The sequence below is a fragment of the Amblyomma americanum genome, chromosome 1 (genome assembly GCF_052857255.1).
Source record: "Amblyomma americanum isolate KBUSLIRL-KWMA chromosome 1, ASM5285725v1, whole genome shotgun sequence".
NCBI lineage: Eukaryota > Metazoa > Arthropoda > Arachnida > Ixodida > Ixodidae > Amblyomma > Amblyomma americanum.
Genome location: NC_135497.1, coordinates 145,344,333 through 145,356,544, shown reverse-complemented (window position 1 = coordinate 145,356,544; position 12,212 = coordinate 145,344,333). Strand labels below are relative to the sequence as shown.

General features: G+C 48.4%; 1 protein-coding gene across 2 annotated transcripts in view; it reads left to right on the top strand.

Moving 5' to 3' along the window:
- LOC144113828 (ubiquitin-conjugating enzyme E2Q-like protein 1) overlaps positions 1-5,111 on the top strand; it is a 63,577-nt gene extending 58,466 nt beyond the window's left edge. For both annotated transcript variants that reach the window (XM_077647167.1, XM_077647166.1), the window contains exons 4-5: positions 1,338-1,518; positions 3,429-5,111. In XM_077647167.1, the coding sequence (XP_077503293.1) occupies positions 1,338-1,487 (150 nt within the window). In that variant the 3' untranslated portion in view covers positions 1,488-1,518; positions 3,429-5,111. The remainder of the gene's footprint in view (positions 1-1,337; positions 1,519-3,428) is intronic.
- The last annotated feature ends 7,101 nt before the right edge of the window (positions 5,112-12,212 follow it).

Here is a 12,212-nt window from a genome sequence, read left to right as displayed (position 1 = left end):
AATGGTCGGCATGTTTAGAACTCTGTAGGGACGAAGCCCTGTCGCATCGAAGGTGAACATTTTGTCATCAATGTACTGTGCCACGTGAACAGAACCATCTTGCGCTGTGGCGGTAGTGTTTCACCACAGGGGCGGAATTTTCAGCCCTTATACTGTCATTCTAAAGGCAGAACGTTGGCCTCGCCTGGAGGGTAGTATATACCTGTACAGATTTCGAAAGTTATCGGACAGCTTTGCAGTGAGAAAGTTTGCCACACAGTTACAGTGTGAGCTGTATATGAGCGGTCAAAAGCCACCACTACCTCTTACAAATCTGTGGGTTTCGCGGCTCACAGACATAACTTCCATTTATATGAAGTACGTAATTAAGCTAATGACGCCGGAAGAAGTTAAGTTTAAATGCGTGCTGAGGTACAGATAGTACTTTCACTTGTGTTCACTTTACAATGCAGGAAGAAGTGCTTTCTGACTGAATCGCTCTTTTTTCTCCTGTCATCAGGCTTGTCAGTTAGCGGATGTGAATTTTTGCAGAAATGAAAAATAGAAGTGCCGTATTGTTTCCAGGCTCAGAACAGACTAGAGGTTTTTTTTTTTTTTAGCAAGCAGACTTTTGTGCATACGTAAGTGCTACCTAGGAAATAGCAGCAGATTTAATTAAAAATTGAGTTTAAAATGTTTCACCACGTGTAGCCGCGTTCTCATGCAGAACAGCACAGCACCACATTTGATATCGGCCGCGACAGTCGCATTTCGATGGAGGCGAAATGCTTGAGACCCATATACTGTGCTATGTCAGTGCACGTTAAAGAACCCCCCAGATGGTCAAAGTTATCTGGAGCCCTCACCCTTATACTGTCATTCTAAAACCAGAGCGGTAGCCTCACCTCGAGGCCGACTCCTAACCTCAGAGCAGCTAAAGTGACTCATAGCAAGAGTCGCTTTAGGATGTTAAATTCCATATAACCAAACATTTCATATTGCCTTAACTCCAGCTAGGTTAAAACGCAAAAGCAAAAGGCACGATGCGAGAATACAGCAGGCCAATACTTCGTGCCAGAGTCGTTTAAGCATCGCTCATGGACTGACAAGCAAGCATGCTGTCAAAGCAAATGCTGAATTAATTTACAGCTTGTAAATAACACTGAGATAAGTACACTTTCTGTTCTTTTTTCAAACAGCCGTTCATCGCACCTTGAGAATGTTCTCCAGAATAATTCTTTGTATTATTTTTAAGAACCCCGAGACCGTCCCCATTTCTTTTTTTTTTTGTTAACCTCCCATACCTAGCGAAGAAACGAGAACACGCTTTTCTTCCAACGTTCTCTCGATCGCTGCAGGTGGCCGCGTCGCTGTCCAAGGGCCAGGCGCGCATCGCCACCAAGCCGGGCAAGCAGTTCAATCGGAAGCTGGCCGAGTCCTCGTTCCGCAGCCTGGTGAAGACCCACGACAAGTACGGCTGGGTGACGCCGCCGCTTGCCGATGGCTGAAGAGAAGGCCACCTCACCCCGGGAGCCGCAGGTGGGCGCCCTTCGCCATCCGCACCGGGAAAGCCGGGCGCGCGCATGCGCCGAGCACGTAACGCGTCGCGTGGGTTGGGTGCAGGTGCCACTACGTTGCATGCCTTTATGTCGTCGTAGTTTTCCCCTCGGTCCGGAGTGTCACACCTGTGATGGCAAAGGCGCTAAAGAGTCATGGTTAGAAATGAATGAGACGAAAGGGAAGACCTCGACTCCGATAGGCCGTGTCGTGTTGCCAAGTTTCATTGTCCGACAAGAAAAGTATACGACAGCTGTATTTTACCGGTGCTCACCAATGGGGCAAATACGTGGAGGCTAACGAAAAGGGTTCAACCTAAGTTAAAGACAACGCAGCGAGCCATGGAAAGAAAAAATGATAGGTGTAACGTTAAGAGACTGGAAGCGAGAACAGTAGGTGAGGGAACAAACGCGGGTTGATGACATCCGAGTCGAAACCGGGAGGAATAAATGGGCTTGGGCAGGGCATGTAATGCGAAGGGACGATAACCGCTGGTCCTTAAGGGTAACGGAGTGTATTCTAAGAGAAGGCAAGCGTAGCAGGGGGCGGCAGAAAGTAAGGTGGGCGGATGAGGTTAAAAAATTTGCAGGCATAGGGTGGGCGCAGCTGGCAAAACACAGGGTTAATGAAGAGACATGGGAGAGACCTTTGCCCTGCAGTGGACGTAGACAGGCTGCTGCTGATGATGATGTGTGAGAAGAAACTGCAATTACGAAACGCAAATTAGGCACTTTTTAACAACCAACACCTACCTGTACAGTCGTCCACAGACTTGTCTAGAGCGCTCTAACTCGGTGCCGTTTGCGCTCCGCAGCGCGCAGAGCGACGTCTAGTGGCAGCGCCTGGTTCGAGATAGCACATCTTTGAGTATAGTCTGAGCATCAGACCAGCGCTATCTCGAACCAGGCGCTGCCGCTAGACGTCGCTCTGCGCGCTGCGGAGCACAGACGGCACCGAGTTCGAGCGCTCTAGGCAGGTCTGTGGACGACTGTAATACTCATGAGAGATTGTACCAATACCGCTAATGACGTGCCACACTCGTCCGGCTCGATGTTGCATTGCTCCCACTGCAAAAAGACGAGTTACGGTCGGTAACTGCGTTGGTTGCAATTTTCAACCGTAGAAGGAGGTAGTTGTTCATGAAATGCATTTTGCGCCTTTAGCGCGCGTTTTAAGTGTGACCAGTCATTTTTGTCAAAAAATCACAAAAAAACTCGGCGATTATGGCACATTTTTTGTTAATCAATTTGACGACTAAAGGGTTAATTAACTCTGTTCTCACCTGGCCTCCCCGCGCCCACCCTTTCCCGACAAAGAACCAGCTAGTCGGTAGAATTTATCTTCGTAAAGTTGCAATTTAGGAAAATGTCTCTCTCAAACAAGGTCACACGAAAGAAAAAGACGCGGCCACCCTTGCACGTTCGCACCCCTCTTTTCCGCCGAGACCATCACCTTTTCGCCCTCCTTGCCCATGACCTGAGCACCCTGTGACGTCGTCGTCGCTTGGTTCGCGTTTTGATTATTATTAGTGGCTCCTTATGAATTAACTAACAATGGAAAGGTGTGTGGCGTGTTTTTCGCCCCGCTCTATTGTCTCCTGTGACGTCGTAACAAAACTTTGTGACTAATCAGCACCAGCTCTCAACACTCTTTTAGACTTCAATCGTGCCCATGCGGAGCATAATAACTTAATTTCACGGTACATGCGAATCGATTGCCCTCACCCTTGGGAACGCAGCTGCTTTCACCGTTAAGTTTCCAACATCCAAACATTAACGTAGTCGGCTCGCGGTGGAAACGCATTCATGCGCATTTATGGTATATGGTTCCTTAGGGAAATGAAAAAGTGCTGCCGACGCTAATACTGTTTTTTCTCTCTCTCTTCTTTCCAGGTGGTTGACGATGGGTGCTAGTCAGACATTGCCAATGAGGTGTTGTTTGTTGTCTTCTTTTTTTTTTCTTCGTCCCCGTGAGAGCTCCGCCCCGGGCGGATCGGTTGTAACGCGTCTTCTTTGTTCATGAAAAAGAAAACAAGTGTCCCTGTCACGAACTGTTATTCTATTTTTCTTTGTGCTGAAAAGCCAAGAGTGTTTTTTTCCCTTCTTTCCCGCCGGCGTGTTCCGACGACGGCCCGCTAAAAGTGGCGGCATGCAGTGCGGCTGCCCTTGGGCGACTGCTTCGGAGAAGGTAGAAGCGTCGCGGCTGTTGCTCCTCGGCTTCGCTCAATATTTGTACACTATCTCAGCTAAGGCTATCTTCACCGCGACGCCAATCGCTCTCCTCCTTGACTACTCATCCCTCGATCCTGAGTGTAACGGGTAGAAAAAGCAGACTATCTTTTGTGTTTTTCAAACGTGAGCCATTCTTCGCGTCACTATAGCTCGAAGTTCGACCTCCTTTCAGTACTGCGACTTGTTATGAATTTGTCTGAATGTGATGTCTAGAAAGCGTGAAAAGTAAACGGCAGAAGCAAACGAAGGGACGTTTCCACTGCTTCTCGTAGGGGTGTTTCGAATATAGCCCATATGGTTTGGGGTATAGCATTACCCGCGATGAGACTCTACCTGAAGATATCGTCTAAGGCGCCTTGACTAAACGTTTCGCCGGGCAATGTCCCGATAGGCATTTTCGCGCTGGCAAATCGTATAGTCGCAAGAAATGGCTGGGAGGCCCCGAGATCTCATCATTCCAGCTCTGCTTCCGCTACCTGTACAGCGCTTGACTACTTACGAAGGTTTACGAAGGTTCGCGCACGAAAACAGTGAAGGGGCAGCTTCGAGAAAGTTCTTAGCTCAGGCCTCACGTCAAGGCGTGTTTTCTCGAAGCATCGTGGAAATTGGGCGTCCACAAGCGTGTCGCAACTCCGATGCACTCGTGATGTCGCATTGTGAAGGGCTCATGTAGGTTGCATTTGAGGCGGTGCGTGCGTACGTTGCGAGCTGCGCGTGTTCCCCAGCCAACGCGACTCGTTCGCGTCACTCCTCCACGTGGGAAGCATCTGCGCGCTCGGAAGGGTTTATGCCAGCGAATGTCTGTGGGCGTTCTGGTGCAACAGAGTTGCCCGACACTCGAATGGACTCCTATCGCGCGTCAGTCTCGACAGGCGTTCAGGTATTGGTATTGCAAGGGTGAGTGCTTGCCCCCTGTTAACTTCGCTTTTGCGCTAAGCGGGGCATGTACAAAGAGTGTAGCCGGTCGTGCTTGTGTGTTTTAGTCTGTTCGAATGCGGTGCGCTCGGAGCTAAGCGAGGAGCGGCAGGCCGACGGTCGCACAAAACGGACGGAGCGCTGTGACCCGTTCGCGCCAATCGCGGGCTGTGCCCGGCTGTAGGCCGACAGCGACACTCGCGGGATGGCCGGGCACATCTCGGTCCGCACTGCAGCGCGTCCCCGAGGGCCCTTCGATCGCGGGCAGCGGTCTTGCCTCGGTCGCGCGTAGCCCGGTGCGCCGTCCTCTGTGTCGAGAAATTTCGGACAGAAGAGCGAGTACTCTCCACGTAGAAGACATAACGAGGAACTGAATGGCATGCTGAAGTGTGTCACGAGTGCTTGAATAAAGACCATTTGTTGAATGACTCTCGGTGCTCTTTCAGCCGACACCCGCACGCTCAATGCTGGTCGCGCGTCCGCGCGAAAATACGTGGACCCGCGAGGAAGAGGTATGCCTATGAAAGAGGAAGATTCCTCTCTAGAATTGCAGTTTTCGAGCAGAGATTTTTAAAAGTTCCCTCACTTTCAGCCCTTCTAAGAAATGTATCTCGGGGGGAAGGGGGGGGGGGGGGGGGTCATAAATTTAATCTCTATAAAGTTTCATCTCATCACAATCTAAAGCAATTCCAGTATCTAAAAGTCTAATAACACGGTTACTTTGTTGAGCTTGTTAACACAAGCGGTAACTGCAAAAATGCCCTTTAAAACAATGATCTATCGCAAACATCTCGTCGGTCATCATCATCGGCCGTCAGCACCCCATCATCATCACAATCACCATCGCAGCTGGCGACTCTCCTGAGCGAAGTGCATTCTGCAGCAGACTAAATATGCATCTGCGAATCACTTAAGGATAATGGCGGCTTTGAAATGAAATGACTTCGTTCGTTGTTGCATGCAGTGATACCAGGATCGTTCTTTATATAAATGACGCAAAGCGACGGCTGGCAATCGCTGTTACTGACAATGGGTTACCACCTATCGACCTATCGACTATAAGGTATCAGTCCTGGCACTCTAATACAGACCAGTGCAGCTCTTCAGCCATAGAATGCAGTGCTGCAGCTCTGTTCCATTCCACGTCTAAATGGAGCCGAGAGTTGAAAATGGAAGACGTATAGAAGTGTTCGGCGCACGAAACCCAGTCACGAGCTGTATTTCTTTGAGGTCTGCACGGCCAGTCCGGAATTGAAAGTGCGCAGGACGTTCAGATGTACAGTGGTTTCCGTGTTCAAGTAGCTTAGACAGGCAGGCAACGATAGTCGGTAACGCGAAAGTTGAGCGCAACTCTAAGTATTTTCACGCAACCTGCCACTGCCAGTTGTCCATTCCTCCGCTCTCGCCGTGGCAGGTTGCCTTTCGCTCTGCTACCGCCTGACAACGCGCCACCTGTCACACGTGGCGTGTTGCGACGACTATAGGCCAGGACGATGACTACAACGCGGAACGCAATAACGGGCGACTAAGAACTGCGCTCTAAAACACGAACATTTTACCTCCTAGAGAGGAAATGTAAGCCAGGTTGATAAATAGTTCTCAGGGGCAGACTTCGCGGCTTCGAAGTGAAATTGCCCTCCGCTAGTACTGAGCTTCCCACGGCTAAGAGCTTCTTATTAATGTGAAAACATTAAATGGCTCACCAGTCAGAAAATCCCTCGTTGACCGACCGCCCGCCAGAAACGGTCCGAAACCCCCACGTGACCTCATGACGTCATCGGCAGTTCCTACATCATCAGGAAAGGAAGGAGAATAAAATTTCCTCCGACGTGGGTATATAATCCAGGCCGGCGCGAACAGACCAGCTTCGCTGGCCACTTCATTATAGCACTGCGCCACCACCGCAGCACAGCACCCCGGCGCCAAACTGCCGAGTCGTTGTTGTTGTTGTTGTTAGCCTATCAAAAGATGGCACATACCCACACTGGGCGATCGGCCAAGAATCGGGTGGCTATTCACCTAAACGCAGTTAATAAAAAGGAAAAGCACGTGGGAGCGCAACACCGGTGAATTCTTCGTAATGAACAGAAAAGGGATGAGAGTTTTGATTTCAAAATTATAAGATTAATAATAAAGAGGGGGATTAAATAACAATGATTAAGTCAAAATGTAATAATTGATAGAAAAGAAAAGTTTGGAACACTTAGCAAGGCAGTCGGTGAGATTCTATCAGAAAATTTAGAACAGCGGTACAAACAGATCTGTGGCTGAACCCAAATGGAGTGGCGCCAAATGATAGCAAGAGCGGGCTGCTCAAACTAAGGCCAAGATGCTGCAAGGGCTCCTCCAGCAACCTTTTTCTCAGAGAGTTGAATCGGCGACAATACAGCCAAAGATGTTCTATAGATTCAGGCTCACGGCAAAATGCACAAAGGGGAGAGAGCGCCAAACCCGACTTGTGTGTCTCTCCCGCTGGATTTGGGCGTCGTCGCCTCCATCAATTCTCATTCGGGCGACGCGAACAGATCAGCTTCGCTGGCCAATGCATTAGAGTAGAACGTCATCGCCGCAGCCGAACACTCTGCGTACCGCAAGCTTTCGCATTCACAGCACGTAAGTACTCCGCAGTGCCCTCCGTAATTGTTTTTTTTTTATTTTTTGCTGTTCGTGGTTTTAGTTCACTTGTTCGCGTTTTATTTTTACTGGTATTACATCTCTTGTACTTGCCCTGGCGGAATTATTTGCATCGTTTGATGCGAAAATCCCACGACCAGTGAGCCCGTCGTCGCAACCGGAGTGCAGGTGGTACGTGTCTCTAGACTAAACTGTTCTCAAGATCTGCTGGAGAGCGAAATTCGTCCTCGCCATCTGCGATCGAAGAACCGGCGATGGCGAACAACCGAGACCCCTTGCTCACTTCGGACTCAGGCGCGAATGAAATGAAAATTGGTTTTTAAGGAAAGGGAATGCCGCAGTAATTGTCTCACATATCTCGGTGGACACCCGAACCGCGGCGTAACTGAAGGGAGGAAGTGAAAGAAGAGAGAGCCTGGGAAGTTTTGCGACAAACGCCACATGCTGCTGCTGTCGTGTCCGCAGACTGTCACAGATCTCTAACCGCCACTTCTGACCTACGCAGTTTTTATTTACAGCAGTGTTCCCGACACAAAGGCCGTGTTTGCTCCCTCGTTTTTTGCCTATTCCCAGCGCCACGTTGTCGTTGCTTGGAAGCCATGCTAAAAAAAACTGCTCTCGACGTAATGCCGGGCCAGGGACTTCTGAACTTTAAGGGGGGGGGGGGGGGGGGCAAGACTCAAATTCATTTTTATTTTTGTTTATTCAATGTTATGTTTCAATAAATTTTTTACATATGTTTGCTTATTTTGTACAGTTCAAGGATGTATTTGTTTAATTCGTATAAAACGTCTATACTGACATCGGCAATATAAATGTGCATACGCTAGAAGCAATCCACTGCATTACAAAAGTGTGCGCCCTGTCTGTTTCAGTTCAGCTAATCATGCTCATGAACAGGGTCAGTCAGTCAATGACTTCTGTAGCGACATGATTGGTTTAGGTTACTGATACGAAAACCTTTAAGGCCGACTATATGAAGCCAACTTGCTCAGCCACACTATGCTTGGGTTGTGGTCTCCTTTAGTCCCATGTGTCTACGTGTTTTCATGCGCTGTTGTTTACACAAGCTACACTTGGTTCTTCTTATTCCCGCGATTATTTCATTCGGTGCTTTGGTCTCGGATTATCCAACGAGAGATGTTATCTGGCAAAAGATATTAACATAACACTGTTTCGCTATATTTTGGGGCCTAAACAGGCACGTTCTCAAGGTCAGTTTTGTGAGGGGTGGTAGAGTATACATTTGTATTTTTTCGCTGCTCTTTCCTTTCTTCTGTGGCGTAGAGAGGTTCACACATAGCCCCCTGGCTAATCTAACATCGAATGCGAAGGGAAGAAGGAAGCAAAATAACCATCAAAGAAGGCGCACTCTGGCCTCGCTCCGGGAACACCGCAGGCGGTATTTGTTCACGCCTCGCTTTCTAAGCTACAGTCCTGTTTAGTTCCATCCCGTGTGCAGATTTTAGTTCGGATCTCGGTTATATAAGTCACTGTGCGTGAGAAGCCTGGCTGGCCCTCCGCAAGATCAATTACTTCAGCTTCCACTCCACAGTTTCTTTGCTACTGGTACAGCTACTGGTACAGCGGAATGCGAGGAAAAACTAAGCATAGGCAAGTTTTCACATCAGCTTAACTGCCATTTTCCCTTCCGCTTAACTAGCTATACAACACTTTTTAGACCGCAGTTTCTGTCCCTCGTTCTGGCCATCAGTAGGTCGGGCCCTGAGCACAATAACGTTACCACTGCGACTGCTATTTTTTCTCTTCTTACGCCCTCAACTTCTACTGTGCGGTCTGCTGTCTGCGATTGTACATAGACACTTTGGCCAAGTCTAACTTGTGCGGGTCCCGGGTCCCTCCGGAATATACATGCCAATGGACTTTCTCACGTCGTAGTCCTTCCGTGAACCGGTTCTGAATTTTCTCCGATCCATTTTCGTCGTCTTCAGGCAGTTGTTATTTCTGAGGCGCACCGGGTCATCATCTCTGCTGTTGTCTAATGATTTCCGACATTCGAACCTCTCGTACGCGGAATGCGGGCACTCATTTTTCCGACATTGCGAAGTGGCCCTGACAAATTTTCGCTACTGGATTTTTCCTCTAAATTTATATACCCTCCCACAGCACTCCGCAACCAACCTGAACGGAAATTTTCATATCCTGCTTTCTTGTCGCCGCTTTGCGTCTCTACGCAATTTTTTTCACATTCGGGTTGACTCTGTGAGTTTAAAATTCACTGTCTTTAGGCGCTGTTGAGTTCATTGATGCTTCAGGAAGGATACGCAGCTAACTGGGGGTTCATGCTAAGGTCTTTTCTTTTCGCTGCTAGGTTTTTCCTTCTCCAATAAAAAATAATAATAATAATAATAATTGGTTTTTTGGGGAAAGGAAATGGCGCAGTATCTGTCTCATATATCTTTGGACACCTGAACCGCGCCGTAAGGGAAGGGATATAGGAGGGAGTGAAAGAAGAAAGGAAGAATAGGTGCCGTAGTGGAGGGCTCCGGAATAATTTCGACCACCTGGGGATCTTTAACGTGCACTGGCATCGCACAGCACACGGGCGCCTTAGCGTTTTTCCTCCATAAAAACGCAGCCGCCGCGGTCGGGTTCGAACCCGGGAACTCCGGATCAGTAGTCGAGCGCCCTAACCACTGAGCCACCGCGGAGGGGCTCCAATAAAAAATAGCGAAACGGTTCTTTGAGACAGATACTGCGCCATTTCCTTTCCACCAAAAACCAATTATTATTATTATTATTATTATTATTATTATTATTATTATTATTATTATTATTATTATTATTATTATTATTATTATTATTATTATTATTATTATTATTATTATTATTATTATTATTATTATTATTATTATTATTTTCTTTCGCTAATTCATGCTTCTATCTTTCCTTCATGCTTTTCTTTTTACTCTTCAGCAAAAATCTCTGCATAGCTTTAGAATCTATACTTTTCACTGTGTGGCCAGTCCCCCTTGCGATTAGAGGCGCCATTTTTCTACCCCACCGAGAAGGCAGTAACAACAACGAGTAGAAGCTGAGAGGAAAGCCAATTCAGAACACGCGCGGTCACGACGTGGCGGCGAGCACAAAAAGGAGAGCACCTCGCTCCTTTTGACGCCCAGCTTAGACGCCATGTTAATCGTCTTCGCAGCGCAAGAGGGAGGAGGACAGGTCTTGTACCCAGGTGAGTGAGCTCGTTGATTGCGCACAAGCGGCGTCAACCTTTCAGGGCAACGCCGGCACTGGACCCGTATGCGGCGCAGGCTTTCCGCCAGAGAGCGCCACTTGGTTCGAGCGTGCGCGGATGCCGTGAGATGCACTGCTCTGATTGCCGCGTGCTGTTGCCGAGAACGGTGCTCTTGCTCAGAAGCCAAACGCCACAGCCGCTAAGCATGCACCACGGCCTCGTGGATGGAGATGTGATAAACACCCCTCGTACGAAAATGCTAGGGACTTCGTACTCACGCGCACCGCGAGACGCAGCGAAAAACCGCGCCTACTCCTGCGTCTGTAATCTTTCGCAGATGGCAGCAGGGGCGAGACGTGTGATTTTTGTTTCCGTTCATCACTCGTTGCGACAACTGACCCATGCCGGGGTGGTTACGATGGCGTCTGCACTGCACGACTCAATCGCGACCTCGTTTGGCAGAAAAGTACTACATCTGAAGCGGGAAAGATCGTTCGACTCGGACCCGCCGCGGTGGCTCAGTGGTTACGGCGCTCGACTACTGATCCGGAGTTCCCGGGTTTGAACCCGACAGCGGCGGCAGCGTTTTTATGGAGGAAAAACGCTAAGGCGCTCGTGTGCTGTGCGATGTCAGTGCACGTTAAAGATCCCCAGGTGGTCGAAATTATTCCGGAGCCCTCCACTACGACACCTCTTCCTTTCTTCTTTCACTCCCTCCTTTATCCCTTCCCTTACGGCGCGGTTCAGGTGTCCAACGATATATGAGACAGATACTGCGCCATTTCCTTTCCCCAAAAACCAATTATTATTATTATCAATCAGTCGAAACACGATTTCGGTGGCCCGCGACAGAACCTGGGACCTATCGCTCAGCAGTACAGCTGCATGAATCGCGGACAGAATCGATGTGCTTTTGTGCAGCGCGTGCAACTACACAAAGAGCGCTTAAACAAGCACTGCGAAGCAGGAATACAAGGAATTAACTAAATATTTACTGAGAAGTAAATTACTGAGCAGAGAAAGATTTACTGAGCAGAGAGAAAGAGAGAGTACTGTTTCTCTCTATTACCTTCTCGTCCATGTTTGTTTTGCTCAGTTTCTTCATGACAAATTGAAGTTGGCGTGTATCGACAGCTTACCGCGTTCTAATCACAAGAGACCGCTATCACCAAAAACTGATCTTTATAAGCTAGAAGAAACGAAAAATGATCAAAACAAGGTACGAATGTCACCTCCATCGGTAATTTTGGAGTGGGCAGCGGATAGCGGAGGCTATAGGCGACACCCCAATTCATTTCAAAACAGTGGTCGCAGAGTCATTTCGGGGTAGAGACGTCACGTGTTTATCGAGTGACGAGAAAATTTTGAAATTCTATTTTTTTTTCAGCAGCAAATGCGTCTTTTTCTGTCGGAAAATGTCAATATACCCATAAAGAGCCATAAAATTTATCTTTTTGCGGAAACAATTAAATAATATGACGGAGTTGCCGTCAGTGTCCTTATAACGTCTGAATGCGGAAGCACCGAGTCAAGAGTAGTCGACTGCATTATGGTGCTACCGTTGAACCTCGTTATAAAAAAATCGAAGAGGCCTCGCAGTTTCTTCGTTATCCCCGTTGCTTCGTTATGGCGGTATGCAACCATGGCCGGGACTGTCGCACGCCAACGGGTTTCCTTGACACTGTGTA